General features: G+C 40.2%; 2 protein-coding genes across 2 annotated transcripts in view; one reads left to right on the forward strand and one right to left on the reverse strand.

The window, feature by feature from the left end:
- Positions 1 to 290: 290 nt before the first annotated feature.
- On the reverse strand, positions 291 to 2,934 carry LOC131959097 (hydroxycarboxylic acid receptor 2-like). Its single transcript, XM_059324205.1, has 2 exons — positions 2,533 to 2,934; positions 291 to 1,395 (listed from the first exon to the last, which is right to left on the reverse strand). Exons 1-2 carry the CDS (start codon positions 2,932 to 2,934, stop codon positions 703 to 705), a joined length of 1,095 nt encoding a protein of 364 aa, XP_059180188.1. The 3' UTR covers positions 291 to 702.
- A 7,347-nt stretch (positions 2,935 to 10,281) lies between these two features.
- Positions 10,282 to 25,782, forward strand: part of stxbp4 (syntaxin binding protein 4) — a 65,308-nt gene continuing 49,807 nt past the window's right edge. Inside the window, exons 1-5 of the mRNA XM_059324197.1 lie at positions 10,282 to 10,414; positions 20,866 to 20,939; positions 21,108 to 21,203; positions 21,317 to 21,386; positions 22,563 to 22,637. Coding sequence (XP_059180180.1) covers positions 10,359 to 10,414; positions 20,866 to 20,939; positions 21,108 to 21,203; positions 21,317 to 21,386; positions 22,563 to 22,637 — 371 coding nt within the window. The 5' untranslated portion in view covers positions 10,282 to 10,358. The remainder of the gene's footprint in view (positions 10,415 to 20,865; positions 20,940 to 21,107; positions 21,204 to 21,316; positions 21,387 to 22,562; positions 22,638 to 25,782) is intronic.

Raw genomic sequence — 25,782 nt, forward strand, 5'->3', positions numbered from 1 at the left:
CTGATGACACACAAACATGCACTGTCTCTCCTTGCAGCGTATGAAGATCTTAATATATTCATAGACCCCTAATTGTATGATGTGTTGACCTGTTTACCTCCTAATTTGTATTCTTTATTTTTTTTATTTAAGCTTTTGTTTTTTTGATTTCTTTTTCTCTTCTCTATATTATTTTATATATTTATTATGTGCCCTGCTGAGAGATGTTACTTGTTGTTAATATGCCATGACATTTTGTACATGATTCTTTGTCAATAAAAAAATAATAATAAAAAAATAAAAATAAAAAAAACTTCACTTCCTGGTTTCTCACAGCCCACCAGACTGAATTAACCAATCAGAAGCCAGTCCTAAACTGCCTTAAAGACGCAGCTGCAAACATTCAACATGTAAATATGTAAATAATAAATGTGCAACATAAATACACAAACAGCCAACTGATGAAAATTATAACATTGTAAAAGCATCTTTTAGTAAAATAACTCAAATATAAATTATATTAACTTCTGAACCTTCTTAACCTTACACCATCATGACCACTGCTGCCACCAGCTCAACCACAAGGAGAGGGCTGTGGTAAAAAAGAGTCAATCAATCAAAAAACACATAAACACACAACAAGCAGACAACTTGAAAAATGAATCAGAGCAGGAATGAACATTTTTTTTCCTGAATCAGTCATTTTTATGGAGGAGAAGCTCCTCACATGGCTTCACTCCCTCTGCTGGCCCTCATGGACTTCAGTTCCTGCTGGGTGGTCGATTGACTCCCTGAGGAGGATGCCCCCTTCTCGCCGTCGCCGGCGTCCTGTCCGCAGCGGAGGGCGCGGGGCAGCGAGCTGCAGAGCGCCTTCCTGAACATGGAGCTGGAGAACACATAGATGATGGGGTCCAGGGCCGAGTTCAGGAAGTTCAGCCCCAGAGACACGATGGTGAGCTGGGTGAAGGTGTAGAAGGAGGCGCAGTCCCACGGGCGGTACGAGCGGATGACCCACACCCCGATGGTGGTCACCGTGGTCGGTAAGAAGCACACCATGAACACCGCGACGATGGCGGCGCACACTCGCATCGCCTTCCGCACCTTGTCTGGTTTACCTATCTGTCGCTGCCGCAGGAAGCAGGAGATCCGGACGGAGCAGAACAGCAGCATGGCCATCGGGATGATGAACTCCAGCACCGTCAGGATCCGGTGCATGGCGACCAGGATGATGATGGCCCGCGACGCCTCTTTGTAAGAGGTGAAGAAGAAGCACTGGGTTCTGTCGCCGCTGCCCTTGATGTGGTTGTACGCCAGCATGGGAACCCGAGGACTCATCACCAGCAGCCAGACGAACACGGACACGAACGCAGCCTGACGCTTCGTCATGCGGTTGAAGCGGTGGTGAGGGTGGACCACCTGGAGCAAGAACACAGCGATGGTGCATCTTTATACATCATTTACAGCAAAAGCGTGAATAAAATCACAAAATACGACCACATGTGTCAACCCATATTTCGTTCATTTTACCGCCCTCTAGTGGAGGTAGTAATTACGAGTGGAAGTGACGATATGTGACGAGTGTGAAAGCAAAAGGTGGAAGTGAGTATAAAGCATGAAAAAGTCCGCTCAAGGAAGGTGCAATGGGTCAAACAATTACAGGACTTTTAAGAGGGGGTGGTGTTTGTGTCCCATGTGAAAACAAAAGTAAACAATGTTATTTAAAGTGACGTAACTTAAATTCTGTGCATCATGTTTTTTCGTCAGCTTTGTAACTACTTTACTTTGGGCATTTTACATGCGTTTATTTAACTTTTTTAACCAGCTCTAGTAACACCTAACAATAATGGGTTTTTTGCCCTAATGTTTGAAAAAAGTTATTTTGTTTGCCTAAATGGAAAAAACTGCAACCTTTTTTTAAAATGGCTACTGTTAAATTTACATAAGGGGAAGTGCTTATCTCCTGCCCCCAGTTAAGCTGAGCTCTAAAATTGGAAATGCTCCAATGGGTTGTATTCAAAGTTAGGAACAAAGTGAGGTTGTATGGTTTGGAAGATTTCTGGGGAAATTCTCATACAGGGAAGTTAGCAAGGATATATGAGCGTCAGCTACTGTACGGGATTACATTTGACCACATTGTACTACAGAATTGATAACATCCATTTTCATTTGCTGCATTCAGTGCGTGTATTTGTTCAGGCCTCGCTCTCACTCTTGCTGGCAGAGGACAGCAGACATCCAATCTTTAGTTAGCAACCATAGCAACTCGAATATAGCCGGCACAAACCCCAATGCCAGAGGTCACATATAATTATTTGACATGTTAAATTAATTTTTTAGTTTCATAAGTGCAAGTTTGTACATTCCAAAGAAAAGTGCTATGTTAAATGTTAATAAAAACCAAATGTATATATATTCCGAATTGAAACAAAAATAAGTCTGTTTGAACATAAATTAAACTGTCGTTGTATATTTTTCTAATGAAAATATGCCACAAATAATTAGAAATTTTGAATTGGGGTCATATAACAACAAAATGTGAACGTGTTTCCTCACCTTAAAATAGCGGTAAATTGCCACCACAGTCATGAGAGCGATGCTGGCCGAGCGGTTGGAGAACATCAGGAAGAGGTTGATCCGGCACAAACCGTCGCCGAACACCCAGTGACCCCGGAGCAGGGCGTCGATCCTCAGCGGCAGACTCACCAGCGCCAGGAAGTCGGCAATGACCAGGTTGAAGAGGAACAGGTTGTTGGGGTTCCAGGTCTTCAGTTTAAAGCAGAAGATCCACAGAGCCACGAGGTTTCCCAGCAGCCCCAGTATGACGTCGATGGTGAGGACCGGGGGCAGGATGAGACCCTCCAGCTGAATACCGACGGGTGGGCAGCCTCCACCACCACCAGGGATCGGGGTCGTCACGTTTAACATCGTTATGGTTTCATTTTGCTCTGACTGCATGTTGGCAAATTAAATGTCAATTTAACTTTTTATCGAAATGGAAGAGATGAATCAGAGTGGAGATAAGATTATTTTTAGGTGCTTCTATTAAAACCTGTTGTGAGTTTGGTGGTTGTGGTGTGACCACATTCAGGAAAGTTCTTAGATTCAGGAAATTTACCACTTCCTCTTTTCACCTTCCTCCTTTTCTCTGCAGAATGAAATCTGTGTTTAAAAAAAACAAACAGTACATTTATGTTTGCACAGGAACCAGTTTAACTTCCTCATGAGATGAATATCATGGCATTTTGCACAAAACATGTGGAGTCTAATTCAATAATCTTGTATATTTTCAAAAAATAAAAAAACTTATTTTAAAAATTAAAATGGATAAATCTTGCTTAACGTGGTTTATGATAATAAACATTATAAAATGTATATGATACATAATAAAAAATTATCTATTTTCAATTTGCAGTGTAGTTTTAAAGATACCCTACAATTGTACCTTCACATCTTTTGCCAGTTAATGAAGTTAATATGATCATATATTATCAAATGAAATAATAATCTTAACATTGAATTGAAATCACAAATAAACCTGAGACATTTTTGCATATTTAACATTATAAAAAAAACAATGCAAGAAAATACTGTTTAACTACCACTGAACCAACTCATTTTTGTAAGCATGTACGAAAACTAAAAACAAAATACACCATTTTTATTACATGTACTTTTGCGTGTTGCACATAAAATAGTTTCTTTTGAAGAAAAAGTATTTTTTTAATAAACCAATTGGTCACAACACATATATATTTACATATTGATCACAGTGAAATATAGAAATATCAAGAACTCACCAGTCAACCGTATGGTTTTTCGGATTTCATTCCTAAAGTGCTGTCTACAAACTGCTGTCTCTGTACTTATCTCCTTCCTGAGTGGTCGACTTTCATCACGGCTGTCGTCAGGCGGTTACCATACGAGTGGCAGTACACAGCGGTAAGCACACACAGAGTGATGCGTAACATCAGAGTGTGAAGACATATTTCTTAATACGTTACATCAGGGGGGATGGCACTTTTTATTTTTAAAAAACTGAAGAGCATCACTCATCTGGCTATGACGATAAAGAGGAATATGACTAATATTATTAAAATACATTCATTTCATCTGTAGATGCACAACAATTAGTTTCATTTTATTTATACAGAATAATTAAGATGAACTCTTCCTGAACAGTAGCAGGTAATACAAGAATAAAAACATTTATTTATGAGGTTACTTGTGTGTCTTGTGTGTTCAGAATAGTTTTGAGAGCAAAGTCAAGACCAAAAAATGTTTTGCTCTAAAATTTTGAATCCAAAAGTTTCATTTTCTGTTGAGCAAAAATCTTAAAAATGCTCAGCGATCCTTATTTGTTGTTGATCGTGATTTTGTTTTAAAAATCTGAATCTGTAAAGTAACTAAAGCTGTCAGATAAATGTAGCAAAAAGTATATATTTTCACTCTGAGATGAAAAGGAGTACAAGTATAAAGTTTCAGAAAACTGGTACTTGAGTAAATGTAGTTCCTGACTAAAGCTATAAAGACAAACATTCAGCTAAAATTACCCAGATTTCAAGACAACCAGTTGCCAACCAAATATCATGGTTGTGTTTTTCCTGGGTCGGTGTCAGGTCACCCTTCCTGTCGTCTTCCTCCCCACCACTGTTGTCTCTGATGCGTCATGGCCGAGACACTGCAGGTCAAACAGTGACTGGAGTTCCTTTCTGGGTACAAATGTACAAATAATGGGGGAAGTTTTGAAATCACAGGATTACTGTTGTTGCTGTTTTACGTGACTCATCAGCATGTTGGCATTTTCCAGATTCTCTTTAACTCACAATTTGCTATATTAATACAACTAGATATGTTTTTCCCCTTACCTTTCAGGTTTTGCACAATCTTGATATAATGCAGATATAAGCTGTGTTTCGATGGGGTGGGGGGGGAGTGGCCACCGGGAAAGTCTCAGGCCACACCTACTCAAAAGTGTGTCTCTATTACAAGTTTGTCCCCAGAGGGATTTAGAGACTCCGGAGGTGACGTATGGTTTTCGCCGTCGCTAACTGTGCACAACGTCAGCAGCTGAAAGCAGCATGGCTAATTATGCAGAGTCCCCGCTGATCATAAACATAGTGATTGTGAATTAACCGGCATGACTAGTGTCCGGTGCTTCTTGTACAGAAACAGAGATTGCCAAGTGAACACCTCCTGTAGCAGCAGCACATACACACTGCACTGCTAAAGAGCTAACTTTAGCGGCAGTTAGCTACAGAAGGAGTCGCTGGATTTGTCTCCAGTCGCTTTCTTGAAAAATAGTCGCTAAGGGGGTCTGAAAAGTCGCTAAATATAGCAACAAAGTTGCTAAGTTGGGAACACTGCTTTACCGGCTTTTACAAATGGCATGTGTTGTTGTCATGTAGAGTACTACGTCACATCCCGCTTAGCAATCTATCCAATCAGTAACTAGGCTTTTTTCAATGGAAAAACAGACCCTGCTCTTCGACAGGGACGAAAAAAGTCCAGACAAAAGGCCGCTCCAGACTGCTCGTATTCAAATTAGAGGCGTTTCGGCGAGTGAGACCCGCCTCATTCCGGTTATTGCCCGTTATTGGAAACAGCCCTATAGTTACCAACAAATTAACTTCAACTCATGAACAACTGCTTCAGTTAGAGAGCAAAGAGATTTCTTGCAATCAGCTAAAAAACAAGCTATACCTTGTCCATTGCAGGACACATTTTGTCCTATGCGGCATGCGCCATTAATGCTGCCATTAATGTTATTTTCCATCATCAATTGAGGTTAAAATAATCCATCCTGCTGCTCTGTAGCTGCTGTGGAAGTTCCATATACAACCAACCAAACTGCGTCATGTCTGGATTAATATGATCTGGAGGTGCATACTGCTCAGTGAATTTCATCACCTTCTCCAGGAACAGTGTCTGGATGAATGGTACAAGACTGATACATCAGTATGAACACAAAAGATGATTTAGCTGTGATTTAATTTCACTAAACACATCAAAGGGATGCTGATATAGCTACATCATTTTGCTGATGTGGAAAAAGTCTAAATTTATGCTTTGTCAGGTCTCTCTGCTACACTACAAGAAAAGTACTTTTAAAATCATGGTTTTCTGAATGGAGTTTGGTTTGATTAGATATCTGCTGTGCAGGAGATTCTCAACGCATGGTGGAGGTCTGCAAATAACAACAATTGAGGTATCTCTTTGTTAGTGGATCTTGCAGGGATGGGTAACTAGCATCTTCTGGATGGGTGCTGCTTCGGGATGTTTTTTCTGTGTTTGGGTTCCTGCTTGTGTGTTACAACTGTGGTTACATATACTTGTTTTTTTTCACAGGCGCTGGCAAACTCAACACGAAACAATAGTTCCTTGTAGTTACTTTAAAACAATTAGACTTTTGGTTTCACACGGGACTCAAGACTTAGACACCAGTCTCCTGGGTCCAACCTCCTCCCAGTGCAGGCTTTGTCGCTCTTTATAGTACATATCTTGACTTTCTCCTTTGCTCTCGTCATAATTATTTTGGCCACTAGAGGTTGTCACCTAAAATTATAAAAGAATTGCATTGGGTTAATCCCCTTATGTGTAACTGAAAATAGAAACATGTGGGTGAATGAATATACTGAATATAAAATTATGTGAATTGCTCTTCCAAAGAGACAGCACACTTTATTAGTTTTCACTTAATTTATTTTGGCAATTCTTGATCTTTTGACTTGTAAATAAACTCATATTTCATTATCCTCCACAGTCTGTCTCTGATTAGTTCAGGTTGTAAACACTCGGGGTTGCTAGGGGATGTGGTCATGTCCTTATTTCGAATAGACCTGACAAACTAGAAGCTTTTATAAACTACATAACCACATCCCCAATGTGCTCTTCCATAAAACACACTCAGTTGTCAGTTTATTAGGTACAGTCAGTTTAATGCAACAGTCCTGCAATACATCCTCTTTTATGACATGTTCAAATTGTGTTGAGACCATCAAGTTCTCCAACAAAAACAACCACAAGTTATTTTTTCCTACCTGTTATATGACCAACCAGTATAGCTCCTAAATACATTACATTACATTACATTACATTACATGTCATTTTAGCTGACGCTTTTGTCCAAAGCGACTTACAATAAGGGCATTCAACCTGATGGTACTAGACATAGACCACAGGAATCAAGTAAGTACATAACTTTAAGAGCCAACTGTCACTGCTACAGTAGTGCTATATGTTAAAGAAGAAAAGAAGAAGAGAAAAAAGAAGCGCATTTTTATTTATTTTTTTATTTTTATTATAAATAGATATGTTAGGTGACCATGACTTAACCGAGGTATTGTTGGAAGAGGAAGGTCTTGAGCCTGCGGCGGAAGATGTCCAGGCTGTCTGAGGTCCTGATGTCGGTGGGGAGCTCGTTCCACCATTTGGGAGCCAGGACAGAGGAAAGTCTGGAAGTGGTTTTGAGGCGAGTTGACCCACGCAGGGTGGGAGTTGCCAGCTGTTTGGCTGATGCAGAGCGTAGAGGACGGGCAGGGGTGTAGAGTTTGACAAGGTCCTGGATGTAAGTAGGACCTGAACCGTTAGCAGCAGAGTACGCCAGAGCTAGAGTCTTGAAGCGTATCCGCGCAGCCACCGGTAGCCAGTGGAGGGAGCGGAGGAGGGGTGTTGTGTGTGAAAATTTGGGAAGATTAAACATTACATTATTACATTACATGTCATTTAGCAGACGCTTTTGTCCAAAGCGACTTACAATAAGTGCATTCAACCTGATAGTACTAGACATAGACCACAGGAATCAAGTAAGTACACAACTTTAAGAGCTAACTGTCATTGCTAAGGAGTGCTATATGTTAAAGAAGAAAAGAAGAGAAAAAAGAGATTAAAGACCAATCGAGCAGCTGCATTCTGGATGAGTTGCAGAGGTCGGATGGCTTTGGCAGTCAGACCTGCCATGAGGGAGTTGCAGTAGTCCAGGCGTGAGATGACCAGTGCCTGGACCAGGACCTGAGCTGCCTTCTGGGTGAGAAATGGGCGGATTCTCCTGATGTTATGCAGCAAGAATCTGCCAGATCTGGTGGTGGCAGTGATGTTTGTGGAGAGGGACAGTTTGTTTGTCAAGAGTCACGCCAAGGTTTTTGGCGGTTTTTGTGGAGACAACCACCGTGTTCTGGACAGTGATGTGGAGGTCAGTGGTGGGGGAGCCCTTCCCTGGGAGGTAGAGCTCAGTCTTTCCCAGGTTGAGTTTGAGGTGGTGCAAGGATCCACTGGGAGATGTCGGCCAGACATGCAGAGATACATGCTGCTGCCTGTGTTTCAGACTGGGGAAATGAGAGGATTAGCTGGGTGTCCTCGGCGTAGCTATGATAGGAGAAGCCATGCGAGTGGATGAGGGAGCCAAGGGAGTTGGTGTATACCGAGAAAAGGAGTGGACCAAGGACAGAGGCTTGAGGGACCCCGGTGGTGAGTGGACAGGGTTCTGAAACAGAACCCCTCCAAGTTACACGGAAGGTGCGGTCCGTGAGATAGGATTTGAGTAGAGACAAGGCAGAGCCCGATACTCCCAGGTGGTGAAGGGTGGAGATGAGGATCTGGTGATCCACAGTGTCGAAAGCTGCAGAAAGGTCCAGTACCACCACAGATGAGAGAGAGGCCGCCTTCGCCTTGTGAAGCTGTTCAGTCACAGCGAGAAGGGCAGTCTCTGTTGAGTGGCCCTTCTTACAACCAGACTGGTGAGGGTCAAGGAGGTTGTGCCCATGAAGATAGCAGGATAGTTGATTAAAGATCCTCGTTCCAGAGTTTTGGAGAGGAACGGCAGGAGAGAGACGGGTCTGTAGTTGTCCACTAAGGATGGGTCGAGGGTGGATTTCTTTAGGAGAGGATTCACCCTTGCTTCCTTCAGAGAGTTAGAAAAACAGCCAGTAGTCAAGGAAGTGTTGATAAGATGGGAGAAGAACGGGGGGAGATCTGGAGCAATAGACTGAAACAGGTGGGAAGGAATAGGATCCAGCTGACAAGTGGTAGGATGGTCAGAGGTTACAAGGCTGAGCACTTGAGGAGGAGACAGTGGAGTGAATGCTGAGAGGGTGGGAGACGCTGACGGGGAAGGAGGAGAGGCGGGTTGTAAGACTGGATGGGTAAATGAAGAGCGTATGTCCTCAATCTTTTTCAGGAAGTGGTTGACAAAGTGGGTCGGTAGGAGGGAGGAGGTAGGAGGGGGGGTTGGAGGGATCAGGAGGTTTGTAAAGATGGAGTAGAGCTTCTTGGGGATTGAGAATGAGGATTGGATCTTGTTCTGATAGAAAGAGCTTTTTTCAGCCGAGATCAAAGATGAGAAGGCAGCAAGAAGGGTGTTTAGATTTCTAAATACTGGTGACAGGAGATAAAATTGTAAGGGTTGCAGTTTTAATGTTTTTTGCTGTGAAACGGTCGCACTTTGGTTTGCTTTAGGTAACAAAACTATCATGGTTAAATAAGCTAAATTAAGTCTGGGTCAAAGTCCTGTATTTGTTTGAGCCATCCATCCACCCCAACCGCTTCCCTGTACGGACTTTGTCGCTCTTTATACTACACTAGCCTGACTTTCTCCTTTGCTCCCGTCATAATTACTATGGCCACTAGAGATTGTCAACTGAAATTATAAAAGTATTGCATTGGGTTTTAACTAGCTGACATCATTTTATTAAAATATGCCATCCGGACTGGGTCAAAACCTTTCTGACTGCTAAAGCTGGCACAGCTCTCACTTTCTCCAGTTTTTCTTTCCCTTCTTTCCTTCCCATCTGTCTTTTTAATCTCACAAACACTCCCCTCTGATGATTCATACCCCATTTGTGAACTCAGTCAAATGAAATTTGAATTTCAATCTATGTGTGCCGAATCCAAGCCGTTTGCTTGGCTCGATACTTCCAAAAAAAAGCAATGCAGCAGGCTCGTAATGTTTACAGGTGATTTATTTTTCTCTCCAAAGAGGCAACATTTAAAGACATTTAAGCTCCTTCCAGTGTTTTTAAATATAATGCTTTAATCTTTAAGCGGGAGAAAAGGACACGTCTTCTGAAAAGTTTCATCTTCCGTGACGTTTGTGTGCATGTGCCTATGTTGTGTGTGTGTGTGTGTGTGTGTGTGTGACGGACGGGTATCAGCATGGATTAGTGAGTAAAGGTAAGCGTGTGTCTCTCCCTGTCTAGGCGGATTTCCATCCCTCTCCTCTTCTCTCCGGTCACACACACCGACCTCGTTTGAACCGCCGCTGCCGTCTCATCTCATCCCGTCTCCTCCTCCGAACCACCCGCTCCCGTCTCATGGCGCCCTAACACTTGTGTGTGTTTTGGTGATTGGTTGGTTGTTATTTTTTTTTTGTCTTGGACGGTTGTGCGATGCCACTACTCCCTCAGGACGCTGAGCGATTCGATGGGCTGTCTCTCCTCTACTGGTAAGCTAATTCCCCCTCTGCTCCTCCTCCTTTCCTTCCTTCCTTCCCTTTCTTTCTTCCTTCTTCCTTTTATAAAAACAAGAAAACTTGACTCCTTTAAGGTGTGTTTTTTTAAAACAACCGTTTGTTTTTCTGCCTCGATCTTTGGCTGCTGCTGCATTAGTTCATGTGGGTCACAGACTTCAGAGGTGAAATAGGTTTACAGCCTGTTTACCGGCAGATGCCTCCGAGTTTAAGTCCACATGCTGGTGCGCAGTTCTGGGTCATGCATGTAAGAGCTGCTTTAAAAGGAGATAGCAACAATATTTTAACAACAACAACAACAACACGTACTGATCAATTTTTGAGACTTCTTGAGATTTTTACTTTTTATTTCACTATCTGACTGCTTGAGATTGTTTTGTTTTCTTAAACACAAGGTGAATGCGGCTGGTGTCGAGTAAAAATCTACAAAATCTAAACTTTTCATGCCCTCTGGCCACGACTCAACTCACACAGTGACTTAAAGACATTATCTAAAGAGTGTTGAGTTGAGCCGAAACCATCAATACATAAGTCAATATAATGATCAATGATTTTAACTAATCATTAAGTAAATATGTCAAACATTCTGTAGTTTCAGGTAAGACATTTGCTGTTTTTGCCTTCATTATGTCACTGTTAATTAAACAACTTTGGACATTAGACTGTTAATGAGAAAAAAACAAGCACTTTTTATTTTATTTTTTACAACCATTGATTGACTCACTAATAAGCTCCTTTATATCCTATAGTTTAATCTATAATAATTTTCGGTAATTTCTGCTCAAACTAAATAATAACCATCATTAATAAATGGTAAATTAATAAATTCAAGTTATTTTTCTGGTAACAATAATAAAATGATATTTTTTAAACTAAATAATGTTATTTACTGTTAACAGTTAATTGTTGCAGACATTATAACATTGTATATATATTATATATAATTATTTATTAATGATTGTCAATTGATCTGTAAAGCATTTTTAAATATTATTTAGATGCTATTATAAAGTTGCAAATGATTAATAAAATACCTCGTTAAATGGTGAATAAATACTTTGTAAAACATCGATAAACATTTTTAGTCACATATTTAGACTGACATTATCAGTTCACAAATAATCACACTTTTATAGATATCCATAAACGATCTAATAGGGGCCAAATTAATGTAACTTGATGCTTTATAAACCTCTTATAAATGATTAAATAATATTATAAACATTAGTTGCAACTTAGTTGAGATCCAAATAATGTTTATGGATGGTTAACAAATGGTAAACAATTATTAGCCATCAGCAAACATCTGGTCCATCTCTGTAATGTTTATAGATGTTTTATAAACAGTTTCTTTGTGATCATTAACAAATACTTAATATAATATATACAATTTAAAAATGTGTGCAACAATCAACTGTTGAAATAGCATAAATTATAGCAGTACTAATATAGTATAATATATAATATAGTTATTAAACATTATTTATATAATTTCATTGTTAGATATCAGTGAAATAACTTAAGTTAACTCTCAACTCACCATTTATTAATGATGGTTATTAATATAAGTGTGTGTATGAGTCTTACCTGCTATATTTTTTTTTATAGTTTCTTCTTTTTACTTCGTATTAACACACTTGAACAGTGACAAAGGGGTTAGGGTTAAGTACAATATTTGCCTCCAAAATGTAGTAATAGTAGAAAGTAACCTCAAAATACTTCTAAAATGTTGATGTTGTGACATGTTTGACTGTTACTAGCTGGTACATGGCAACTCCTGAATGCGCTCACTGACTAATTGATCTCCTCTCATGCGATCACTCTGTGATCCTGTTTGAAGTGAAGCTTCTGTTTGCCTCACAGCATCCGGTGACGGCTGATAATCTGTCAGCGTATGGATCCATCTGCATCACTCATCTCCATGAAAACATCTGCTGCGCTTTACCGCCGGGAGTCTCATCTCTTTATCTTCCTCTCTGGTTTTTGGGGCGTCTGGTGTTTTTTTAATTTCACACGGGGAGGGAAAGCAAACAGACAGGAGGACATGAAATATGTAAACACCAAATGATGCTCTTTAGAAGGCAGCCTTCTTCAGGGTTCTCTTCACAAAAATGCCTTTTTAACATAAAATAACAAACATGAAATGACAAAATCTGCTAAAAAAAACCCAAAATGTTTCCTCACGTCCCCTCCTTAGTGTCAACAACAAACTCTGTTAAAGAAGTCAGTGTAACTGTTTGTGGAGTGTTTTGAAACCATGAGTTTGGAATTTTTCAAATTTTTTGGGAGCCAGAACTCACCATATTTGGGTGATTTTTGGGGAGGAATGAGATCTGACAAAGAACCTGAAGATGTGAGGAAGCACCTGATTCAAATGTTATAGGACAACTAACAGCCGTTATCAGCCCATAAGTATGGATGAGTAGGGGACTGCTCCACCTGCTGGTAGGCCAATAGGTTGTTATCAGTCCCTTTAATGGGCAATGTATTAACATGTGTTTAGCGTGCCCTTTGCTGGCCGTAGTAATTACGGCGTTACGTTACGGAGTGAGAAAGCGAAGGGGGAAGCATGAAAACATAGTATAAAGCATACAAAGTCGCTCTTCATTTCATGTGTTCGACGACATTATTTGGAGTAACGTTACTTAATGTCTGTGCATCATGATTTTACGTGACCAAAGCAACTATGTCACTTTTTGTAACCATGTTGTCCACGCAACAGCTTATCTGCCACAATTTTTGTGCATTTATTTCTGAAATGATTCGCAACAGAGACTCAGGTGCAGAAAAAAGTGGCTGAGGCCAGGACAAAAAAATCTAACTTTTAATTGTAGATCCAACTGGAAAAAACTAGCCAAAATGACAGTAATCCACAGATACAATCCCAAAAACAGAACAAATGACAATGGGTGGGAGGAAACACAGGGGTATAACAAGGGAAAGCCTAACTACAAATGGGCTGATAACAACCTTCTGAACCTGCCAGAAGGTGGAACAGGCCCCTACTCACCCATACTAATGGGCTGATAATGACTGATAACGCCACATTCTGTGGTTTGCAGATGCAGGCCAATTTTTTTTCTGGCAACTGGGTTTTATTCTTGCAGCTTTAGATTTCAGTGTCTATTCTATTCAGTTTGAATCAGCAACTCAACTGCTAAAATAAACTGTTATTGCCTACTAGGAGATCTGAGGACATCGTGGTAGAAGCGGGTCAGTGTTGGTTGACATGGTGTTTCTGCGGTGGTGTTACTGTGGCACCGTGTTCCCGCTGGCAGCCGCCCTGTGTGTGATGTTAATCACTTGCGGCAGGTAATGCAGATTATCAGGTATTAAGTGATCAGTTTAATTGCTCCCTCATGTCCCAGCCGTTGGGTTTGCTGCACGTTGTCGGCTGTTGTCATCTGTGTGTGGGGCTCAGAGAGCTGCTGCTGCTGCTGTCAGGGTATTCATGCGATTCATGTGTTTTAGAAGAACGTGAAAAAATTCACAAAGGACACAATTAGACGATTCATTCTGTGTCATTGTCATTGTGTCACTGTGTCTTAAACCCAAGTGGATCTAATTATCCTCTGGTCTATTTTGGACCAGGTCTTACTGGCCCCTAGCTACATGTTGGATTGGGTCTCCTGCGGTTTATCCACATCAGGTTCAGGTGGGTTGTGCATGGACCGATTTCAAAAATCTGGACTATAAATCACAGAGACAATCAGGTTTCTGATCTGACCAATGAAGACTAATATGTGGGGTCTAGGGCTGCACGGATTTGCCCTGTTGACCCACATTGGCCTTCTGGCAAAAAATATTACATTCATTGATCAAAGTCGTTGATGTTTATTTGTTGTTTCGCATCAATTTTGCTCAATCTTGTCGGACTCGGACAACAGTTGTTAACAAACGCTGCTATATAAGCTGCTGATTCTAAGAAGAAGCCGCTGGCTGAACATGACTATGACATGGCGTAAGAAGCCATTGTGTGGTTTACTTACAAACAAAAATAAAATACATACCAGCCATGTGTAGTACTAGGGTACGGTCACACATACACAAATACTGCCAGGGTGAGATTCGTGGTGAATGTGGGAAGTCCAGGATGTGAAGCAAATGGATTTAAGTTTGCTGGTTTGAGGTCTGTTTTACAGCCAGTTGGGGTCAACAAGCCCACACAAACAGACGTCAGTGTTATTGGGTGAGGCTGCAACTTTGCAGGTCAAAGTACACCAAAATTAAACTGGACTGAAGCAAATGTTTTTTTTATTTCGGGGTCTGGTGTTGTGGGAGGCGGCTATGCAGTATACGTACTGCTGCTATATACACGTATTATTGCACAAAATTTGGGGAACAGGTGTTTGTATGAACTGTAATTTTATCTAAAAGATCGTACCCTGTATGGTAGAATGAATGAACCAGGTGAAAACCTGATTAACAGCTAGAGGTGCACACCACCAGAGTCCCCACAATATGATTTTATCCCAATATTTGAGTCACAATATACAATATTATTACGATTTTTTGCTATATGGTGAGTATTGCGATACAAAATATTGCGATTTAACTGTTTAACTGCATTTTGTGTCCACAAAATGAAATTCAATCAACAACTGTTTTGTCAAATAAGAGAAAATTCTCAGTGTATTCATCTCACTTCAGTCTTTTTATTTCTCCACAATGAGAGTCAAACCCACAGACTGACCAACAAAGTATTCAGTCAAACTGAACTGAACTGATATCAAACATGTATGGACGACAACAACTGCAGAATTTTATCAAACTTTACTCACCTTTAAGCTTCACTGTTCTGTATAGCTTCGATATGGCTGTGTCCGTAAAATAAGGTTACAACGGAGTCACATATACTTCCAGTGTCTTTAGCACATAGCTATAACCGTCGTTTTCCACAACGTTGTATGGCCTCAAGTATTTGCAAATGAAGAAAGCGCTTTGAAAATCACCATGAAACATCAAAAGATAGCCTAACTTTGCAGCTAGTTTCATATGATACCAGTATCTCCAGTATATTCCTTAAAGTGAGCACGCTACAGCCCCCAGAATAAAAAAAAAAGGTGAACCGTCAGAACGTTAAATGATGAATCGAGATAACATTGCCATGCACAATATTGCTTTGTGAAAGGAAGCAAGGAAGCAAATGCGCCCACAAAAGGGCACAAGTTTCGAGAGAGCGCACAAATGGTTTGAATCCAAGGAGAAGAGTTCAAGTGAGGGCAAGAAAATGAGTGTAAACTGCAAGTTTTGGGTGCAAACACATAGTTTTGAGCTCAAGGAGAGAAAATCTGAGTGTGAGCAGAGATTTTGAGTGCAAGAGGTTCGAGAGAGAGCAGTCAAACAATCTGAAAAATCAAGTAATGCTGCTCCTTAACTGAAAACACTGTGCTCAAAGGGAAAATCCTGCTCTTGAAAAATAATATTAAATAAACTCCATAGAAAGGCTGTTTCATCAAGTTGTATTACAGAATTTGTGCTCATTCAAGGATAGTCTGTTTTTTTCTTTAATATAATGAAGATGTCTTTGTTACCATGGCACGAAAGGGGGAATAATTAACATTCATTCATTCATTATCCTGAACTGCTTTTCCAAACTCGGTTCGCCGGGGGATGGAGCCAATCCCAACTGACATCTGCGAGAGGCGGGTACACCCTGGACTAAATAAGAAAAACAAAACAAAAGAAACAACAACAAAAGAAACGTGTATCAGCCAAATTGTTATTTTAAACATCAGTTTCAGCACTGAATTTTCCAAGTGGTGCATCCCGAGTGGCATCATTAAACTGTGTCAGACACTGGAGATGACAAGAGTAACTTCTGGCTGTTTGTGCAAACACTTTTGTAACACTTCATAGCAACTAGTTCCTTTTAAAGCTACGCCTTCCATGACTGAGAACACTTTCAGTCATTTATGTATAAAAGTCAGGAGTTGTCTGCAAATACGTGCATATGTGCATAAAACAAAAGGTCATTATTATGGAAAATCTTTCAGAAGCCCAGGCTTGTTGGATGTCTTGGCTTAACATTTAAAATCAACACGTCCCCAATGTTATATATTAACATAAGTTAAGGCCGTTGGCTGAGTGTTAAGATGGATCATGTTATCATTTCAAAATAAGCCTCTCCAGAGAGATCAGAGCGACCTCCGCTTCACCTTGGTCTTTTTATTCATCCACATCTCTGTACATTATCCCTTACATAACATAGCATACTGCATGTAACCCAGCAGTGCCGCCTCACAGCTCGCTTTAAATCCTGAGATGATATCGGAGCACACAGCTCCAAGCTCACTGGATATTGTTCTTAATTTTCAAGACTTGTTGCTGTTTTTACTTTAACATTTTATCAGACAGTTTAAGTATCAACAGAGCTTGCCTCCCGGGTGAACAGTGGGAGATTAATCCAGAAAAATGGAGCTAATGTAACCGACATCGAGGGAACGTAAAGTACGTGATGGAGTTTTTGGAGAAATAAGGTTGGAAATATATGAGGGAGCCAGAATGTTTTTAAATAAAGCTTTTGCATGAACCGCTAGCCAATGCAAAGACATCAGATCCGGTGTTATATGATCAAACCTCCAGAGAACAGGGCATTACAGTGGTCTTTTACAGATGTTATGAAAGCATGATTTTACCATCTGACTTCGATCAAATGGGGCGTATTTGGATGATTTAACAAAGGTGGAAAAAAAGCAGTTCTTGTAATATACTCGATATGTGGCTCAAATGTAAGAGAGGGAATGGAGTGAGTCAATCACTGTTTCAGGAGATATAGTTGTGTCATCAGTATAGACATTACACAATATAGTTTGTTGTTTTTTTAATGTGACCCAAAGGCAGCAAGTAAATAAAAGCAAGAGTGGCATACCTGCTGGCAGGCCAGCAGGTCATTATCAGCTCATTGACTAGGCAGTAGAGGTGGGAATCAACAGAGGCCACGATAGTAAGATTTTATTCCGATACTTGAGTCACGATGCGATATTATTGCAATTGCATTATTTTTAAGCATTTTGCAACATGGTGCGTATTGCGATACAATATATTGTGATTCAGTCAAATTGAACTTAACAAACATCAAACATGTATGGACGACAACAAGTGCAGTACTTTCTCAAACTTTCCTCAACTTTAAGCTTCACTGCTCTGTAAACTTCAATACGATTGTGTCCATGAAATAAATTCTGATGCTAAATAAATGCTAAATATATCGATACTTGGCGGCCATGAAACTATATAATATTGCAATGCAAATATTGTAATACTATGCTGTATCAATTATTTTCCCCCCGCCTCTAATAAGCAGCTATATTAACCTGTGTTGTTCAGCAGCGCCCTCTAGCGGCCTTAACAATTAACAAAAAAAACAACAATGAAGCCAAGGCGGAAGTAAAATCAAAGGGAGAATCGAGGAAACAGAGAATAAACAAACCCAAGAGACTGTAGTTTGTTTCCTGTGTGAAAACCAAAGCTTTTAATTGACCTACATGACTATGTCACTTCAGGTGCTTGCATCGTCCCCATAATACCTTAACTTCAAGCATTTATGTGCATTTGTATTACATTTTAAACTATCTTTTGTAACGCCTAACCAGGAAGTTTTTTGCGCTAACCTTACAGAAGTGGTTTTGTAGCGTAGTGGTAAGTAAACAGCAAGCTTTAAACTAAACATAACTGCTTTGTTTTCAACAAGCGGCCATTGAATAAGCTGATAACAACCTTCTTAAACTGCCAGCAGGTTCAGCAGAACTGTACTCGCCCATACTTATGGGATCATATCATTCGAAAAATTCACATTCATTTAAAAGTGTCTTGCTCGTCCACACATCATGCACTGTTGACTGTGTGGAAACATGTGGAGCACAATATTAAACAAAAGCAATGCAGAAACACCCATACAATGACATTGTGAATAATCTATTTCCCTAGTGCATGCTGCGACGCTTTTCTTCACAAATTTTGGCTTCATTTCAAAATAAAAGTGCACTGTTACCTGAGAGAACTCCCCCCAGAATTAAAAAATCAAACCCCAAACTGCTGTCAAAGGATCAAGTTATCTGGATTAGAATAAACAGGATTAGTCTAGCCTGATATCTGCCTGTTAGTCTGAATTAATGAAGCTACATTTGAAGAGTAAGGCTTAGTCCCCACTTCCTTATTAAGCCTTTACACTGTACATACACCCGCCCATTTCCATTCATTCTGTGCCAGATCGTCTAATGGTCTTTCTGCTGAGCCTTCCAGCCTTCATCTCTGTCTGTCTGATCCCTGCCTGCTCCTTGGACTTCTGCCCTTTTTGTCTAATCCCTAATTGGTTTCAGACTTCTCCTTCTCTTACTAAAGTGTTTGTTTTTGACCTCTGCCCGTTTCAGACCACGAGTAAGACTGAACTTTTGACTTATTTGCCTGGTCTCTGAGTCGAGCTGTTGGCTATAAACCTGGTTTTACTGAAAAATTACCGCATTGATTCCCAAATCGTCTGTTCAATTGTTGAAAGTTGAAAGTGTATGAAGGTATAAAACATTAAGAGAGAATTATATGAAGTCCTTATCCATGCTCAATTAAGTCTCATATGATATTGGCACAGTTTTGGGGTGGATACCATTTGTTATACAGATTTGGGGATCAATTTTAAAAATGTTACCATTGGAGAATTGCTAAAAATTGTAAAAAAAATAAAATAAAATAAAAAATCCCTCCAGAATCCCACACGAAGACACCCAGACCTTAAGGAAAATACATGTTGTGATTTGCCTTTTTGACATTTTTGGAGGTTTCTGCAAGAATTTTTGGCGATTGTATGGCGAGCACTTGTGTTGTGTTGCCAGCTTAGAAATCTCCTCATTGTCAATATACGTAGGAAAGCCATCCGTCCTCTGAATGCTCTAGGTCTGTAGTTTGTGGTTGTAAAGTTTCATGAGGCAACAGCAGCTCATTTTATACACTGAGTTCATGTTTATAAACAACAGTGATATTCAATTTTTGCAATTCACAAGACTGTTTAGGGACCACAGTATGCAGAAATAGTAAAATACAACTGGCAGCAAATAACACATTTACTGCAGGAGGAACACTATGTGGGTTTTGCCTCAAACATGGGATTATCATAAAGTGGGCATGTCTGTAAAGAGGAGACTTGTGGGTACCCAAAATAACCCATTTTTGCTCATATAACCTGAGGTGAGAGCTCAGAGATCTGCTTTGAAAATCACCATGTCCGTTTTTTCCTCTCTAAAAATAGTGTTATCTCAGTTTCTAGTTTCATATGATATCACCATAACTTTAAGATTAAGTCCACTACAACCTCAGAAAGAAAAAAAAAAACAGCAACCCGCCGGCAGGCCATCAGACGTTATGAGGTCGTGTTCCGTTGGAAACTTCTGGAAACTCCTGTTAACTCTTTGTTAACAACATATCTGCATCCAGTAGTTTTAAGCAGTTTTATAAGCTACATCATGCTATTTTTTCCGAACCATACACAACCGGTTTTGTTGGCTGACTTTTAGTAGTCTGTATGTTTCAAATAACGATTGTCACCAGTTTAAAACAGTGTCCGTGTCCGACCATGTTTTGTTAGTCATCATACAAACCATTTTGCGGAAGTTTTTTGTGCAAAATCGTTTTGAACTTGTTTATGAGAATGCATTGAGTGAAGGCAGAAGTTTCTAAAGCATCTTTCATACAAAGGAGGAACATTGTCATTGGACAGTAGGATTTTTAGGTTGTTGAAATGAGTTACAGGAGAAACCGTGCGAAGTGCCATGAACTGGTGTTTACTTTTAGCATCTTTTGTAGTGAACCGGGAAACAAACTCTCCTCAGGGCCCCAAAAACTCACACCAGCCCTGAAAAGTGAAGCCAGTCTGTCCACGACAATAGATGCTGTCTCTACACAAACACTTTGACATTCACACACACACACACACACACACACACACACACACACACACACACACACACACACACACACATACGTAAGCATCTGAAACAAGCTGTGCTCTGACGGTGAGCTGAGCCTCGGGACAGGACCAGCAGACAGCAGCATCATGTTCACCACGTCTGAGGAATCTCTCCAGCTTTAATCTGAACCTTCTCACCCACAAATCTCTCCGTAAGCGGCAGCGGCGGCTGTCGAGGATATAATAACTGCTTTGTAATGTTCCTTTGATTATTTTTAACCACTGCTTGTGTCTGTTGGGGGGCTTCCTCACATCCAGGTCACCGCACGGTTCAAGCGATGTGCCGTTTAAGAGGCGACAGATTTTATTGGTTTGGATGTGGCTGTGTGGAGGAGGGAGGGGGGAGACAATGACAAAATCCTGTGATGATTTGATTATTTTGTGCAGCAGAGCAAAGAGGAGAGGGAGCGGCTTTGCATGAGGCAGAATGTTGATATGTTTTTGAATCTGGTGCTTTTCTTGTTGCCAGGACGATCATGGGCCCACACGGCATCAACCGAGCCGTACAGAGGCTGGAGTTCTGCGACTGCAAGAAAGGACTCGGTGAGCATCTTCCCCCTGACCTCTCTGACCCCTCTGACCTCTGAATTAACATCGTCTCACTTACTTCTAAACTGCAGCTCAGAGTGTTGAAATGCAGTGTGATAAAAAGCACCAATATAAATTACAGACCTTTTTTTTCATAACTAACCTGAGCTCATCTGTGCACAGGTGTGAAGGTAATCGGAGGTTACCGAGAGATGACAGGAGAAGAGTTCGGCATCTATGTGAAGCGGGTGATAGCTGGCGGGCTGGCAGCTCAGGATGGTAGGTGTTTTTTTGGGGTATTTTTGTTTTGTACTAGGGAAAGTTATTATTATTATTATTATTGTTATTATCCTCCCTCACCGGGTCTGTCTGTCTGTCACTCCCTGTTCCAGGTCGGCTTAAGTCAGGTGACCTGATTTTGGATGTCAATAACATCAGTCTGATGGGGGTGACCAATGAGAGGTGAGTTTGTTGCATCTGCAGTTTATCTGAGTCTTTGCAGAGGTGTTTTAAGGGATTTTTTTTATTTTTGCCGGCATGGCTCCATGGAGTGCAACATCAGAAACAACAACCTATCGCAACATGTCACAGACAGACTCTTAATAAAGACAACTTGCCATGACTTGGCCTGTAGCATTTGGGTCCAGTCTAGGCTTCATGTCAACCTTTTTGGAAATCTTGCACTTGAGAAGGTATCAGGCCTTTTTGGACTTGGTTTTGGTTTTTAGACTTGGCTATCGAGGACAAGTCAAGTTGTTCCTGGCTGCTGATTGGGGATCAGCTGCACAGGAAGTTGCCTGATTGGCTGATTCCACCAACATTATGTGTTAGATTAGTTTAATGTTAGAAGATCACTATGTTAGCATTGAAAAACTTAACTCAACTCGATCCACCAAGGGTCCAATTAATCAACAAACATTACTAATATTTATAAAACAAAATATTTAAAATTTGAGGACTTTCAGGGCGTAGCCTTGACCTCTGTTTTTTTTATATGAGAAATTAATTAATTCTGAGAATTAGAAAATGGTCTGCGACCAAACTTGAACAGGATTTGCATGAAAAACATTTGCCTATCTATCAAATCGCTGGTTTTAGACCGTTCTCAGTCTGAGTTTGCAAAATACTGACAATTTGTCACAGCCTTTTCAAGGCACCCTTAAGTGTCTGTATGAATGCGTCATAAAACAGGTGAAGTTGTATAAAGAGCAAGAAAGTCCACACACTATCTACATTTACTGCCTAGCTCACGTACATAATAAACATAATTATTTTTTTTACTTTTTAATCAAGTACTTTTGTTGATTAATTGGTTTTGATAAACAATTTAATTAAAAAATAATATAGTGACACCAGGGTTGTAGTCAAAACCAACTTAACGGAGTACAAGTCAAGTCCAGGACCTGGTCCAGTCAAGACCAAGTCCAAAAGCAGTCGAGACCAAGTGAGATGGTGAACATGGTCAACAAATGCTCAGGATGTCATTCTTCATTTATCATTTTTATATACATCTAATCTGAATTTGTTTTGTTTTTATACAATAATTTATTTATTTTTGTTCTGCATGTATATATACTGCATAGTTTATGTATATATTGTATGCCAATGATGTAACACCTCTGTCCTGTTTCCTGATAGGGCTGTGGAGATCCTGAGGACAGCCTCGCTCTCTAACCACATGTCCCTTCTGATCGCCAGAGACGATGAATCCAGGTGAGACAAAAAATAAGACTCACGGCCAAGCCAAATAAAGTGTTTCCGTTCAATTGTAAAAAATGAATTTTAATCAAACTTTTGAAATGTTGTAATAACCAAGAAACGTTAATTAGCTGTTTTTTTAATCAACTGGTTTGGAGCAACATTGCTTTAGTTAACTTTTGTTTTCACACGGGACACGAACCCCCGAATGTGATATCTACCATTTAAACTCTGCATCGCCGCTATATCACTACTACTACGTCAGCAAGATGTTGGCGGAGGAAAGTCTAAAATGTAAATATGACTCGTATTCTGCTGCCTGTAAAAAACGCCCTAAATTTTGTTTTTCAGGGGGACCAGCCTGTTTATTTTGGTGCAAATGAAAGCAAACTTTGGGTAAATAATTGGTAACCACATATTTGGATGGCAATGTTTGTGTTGATTTTTCTGGTCCTCTGATTGGATAACTAACCCAACATTTATGTATTCATATTGATACTGTTGTGATCCTCATTAGCGAACCTGATGAAGATCATGTGAACTGCAAAACTTTCTTTACTTTAACTCAGCTTGTGCTACCACCAACATACACATACATAGTCACACATTCAGGTGTGCAGAAACGATTGTGAGTGTGCAGAGAAGACTTAAATCTTTTTAGATTGTCTAATGCAAAAGTGTTTCCAGGAGGATCCTTAAGGGTTTTTCCTGGAGGAGTCTGTGTTCATGGAGCCTTTAGAAACAGGTTCTTCATGAAAATGTTCTCTAAGGAATCGTCTCGTATTCCCAGTGTGACGATTCCCCGACACCAACTGAGTCCAGAGCAGGGACAGGTCTGATTATCTCCAGCTTTTACTGCCTGTTGAAATGAAACGTGCCAGTGGTCTGATCCGTCCTTGGTGTAAAATCTGAGGTGAATGTGTGCGGCTGACAGGCAGCATCCCTGCGGTTCACCAGCAGGAGGTAAACTGACCTGGCACTCTGCTGTCCCCTGTGCTTTTCCACGTCAGTCTGAGACAAACACACAGTGACACAATAGGGGCGCTCTGCTGTCTGTCAACAGGGCGTTCTGCTCAGAGAAAGAGCTCCAGCTGATCAGAGACGCAGTGCAGATCAGCAGAAACAACAGCGAGCGGGCACCATTTCCATGTTGCACTTTTTGCAGGACGCTCTTCAGAATGCAGTCATTTTCTGTGATTTTTTTTTTTTTTGTTTTTTAAACTTTATTTTTTCCAGTCAATAAAAACACATACAGAAACATACAAAAACACAAGATATAGCTCTGTTTTGATTCTAAGACTGTGGGTCATTTGTTCCATTGATCGAATTTCTTCTACAATGTCCAGCCAGTGGTTCAGTCCAGGAGGGTCAGTTCTCAGCCAACTTCTTGTAATGGCTTTCTTAGCTGCAAGTGATAGGATCTTGAACAGGTATATGTCTTCTTTACCTATTACATTATCTGGTATCAGTCCTAGATATATACACAGTGGATCATTAGGGATATTATACCCAAAAATTTCACCGATAGTTCTTAAAACCCCTTCCCAAAACAATTGTATTTTCTCACATGACCAAAATATATGAGAATGGTTGGCATTCAGTTACCCACAATTTCTCCAACAATTTTGTTGTTGGCCTAATTGTTTATTTTTTGATTTTGGGTGTAATAAAAAAACATGTTAAATTTTTCCAACCAAACTCCCTCCATTTTTTAGAACTTGTTGAAGTATGTTGGGTCTGAAATAACTTCTGCCAATCGCTCCCAGACCATTTTCTGTGATTTTAAATATCATTAGAATGGGTATAAGTTTTTTTTTTTTTAAAAAGGGAATAAAATAGAATGCAATGATTTGCAAAATCTTTGCAGCCTACCTTCAAATTACCTTCCTTCAAATTAATTTTTTTTACAAATACAAGCTATCCACAGTGCAGGTCCAGGTGTTTTTGACTAAGGTGGCCCAAGTGGGACTTATGTAGGGGTGGCATGGAGTATGTAAGTAGAAGAGGCATTGACTACTCATATCTACTTTAATCTAAACTTCTTAAGTTATTGTGTTTAAAGTTTCATTTAGCTTGTAAAATACAGTTACACCCCTGGCTATCTTATGCCCAAACTGTGAAACTTTTGTTTCTGCCGCTTTTTATTTCACAAGCCTTTCAATAAGATTTACTCTCATCAAGCAGCCTCTTGCTCGGTCATTCTCTCTTTAAATATGAATGGGCCTCATGCAAGAACATTTTCGTATTCTTATATTAACTTTTTAAGTTAAGTTTCTGCAGGATTTTCAAACTTGAAATCATTTCAAAGTAATGAAATACACAACCTGCACATGACTTCTAAAACAGGTCTGGACCACACAAAATCATTATGTTTCTGCATGAGAGAAAATTCAAAATTAGAGAAAGTTGAATTGGGCAAATTCTCCTCTGTCATTTGTACAAGCTACTTCTGGAGTGGTTCTTGCATGAGGCCCATTGTCATTGTGGCTGCTGAAACCAGTACCATGGTCTCCTCAACTTACTCCAGAAAACCATAGAAACAGTAACAGAAACAGGAAAAAGCAATCATGTTTAGGCTCATGTGGGAAATTTGTGTTTTCTCAGGATTTGGGGGAGGTTGGCAACCTGTCGGTTACTGTGTACTGTGTCGTACGTTTCTTACTGACTGTCAAGACTAAAATAAATCTTTATTAATGGATTTATCCTAAACCGCCAGTTTATAATACTGAGAACTGCAGGGAGGAGTGACATGGTGAGAAGAAAAGGGGGGGAAAATGATAATAACCCAAACTCTTAGTGAAGGACACAGGTGGAAAGAGTTTGTTTGGAGGTATCAGAGAAAGAAAATGTAGGAAAATGTAGGAAATGAGTGGATATGATTCAAAGAGGAAGTGAAGGTGATCTGAGGTGCGACCTGCTAAAAAAGTTCACAGCGGATGATATGAAGCGTCTGTGTTGTGACGGCTGAGGAAAGGTCGACCCACCTCTGGCAGAGAGAGAAGTCCTTTCTTTTTCATCCTTATTATGAAACCAAAGCTGCAGCCACAGTGTGTGTGTGTGTGTGTGTGTGTGTGTGTGAAAGCAGCTTTGGGCTGACACACCAGGTATTCACCTCGAATCTCGACCCCGATTGTTTCGGCGATTTGTTTCACACAAATTA

Source organism: Centropristis striata, chromosome 21 (assembly GCF_030273125.1).
Source record: "Centropristis striata isolate RG_2023a ecotype Rhode Island chromosome 21, C.striata_1.0, whole genome shotgun sequence".
Classification (NCBI taxonomy): domain Eukaryota; kingdom Metazoa; phylum Chordata; class Actinopteri; order Perciformes; family Serranidae; genus Centropristis; species Centropristis striata.

Bases quoted from the DNA above. Each gene is read 5' to 3' on its own strand.
- LOC131959097 (XM_059324205.1), bottom strand. From the start codon at position 2,934: ATGCAGTCAGAGCAAAATGAAACCATAACGATGTTAAACGTGACGACC. The intron at 1,396-2,532 runs GTGAGGAAACAC...TTCTTGCTCCAG, and splicing joins CAATTTACCGCTATTTTAAG to GTGGTCCACCCTCACCACCG.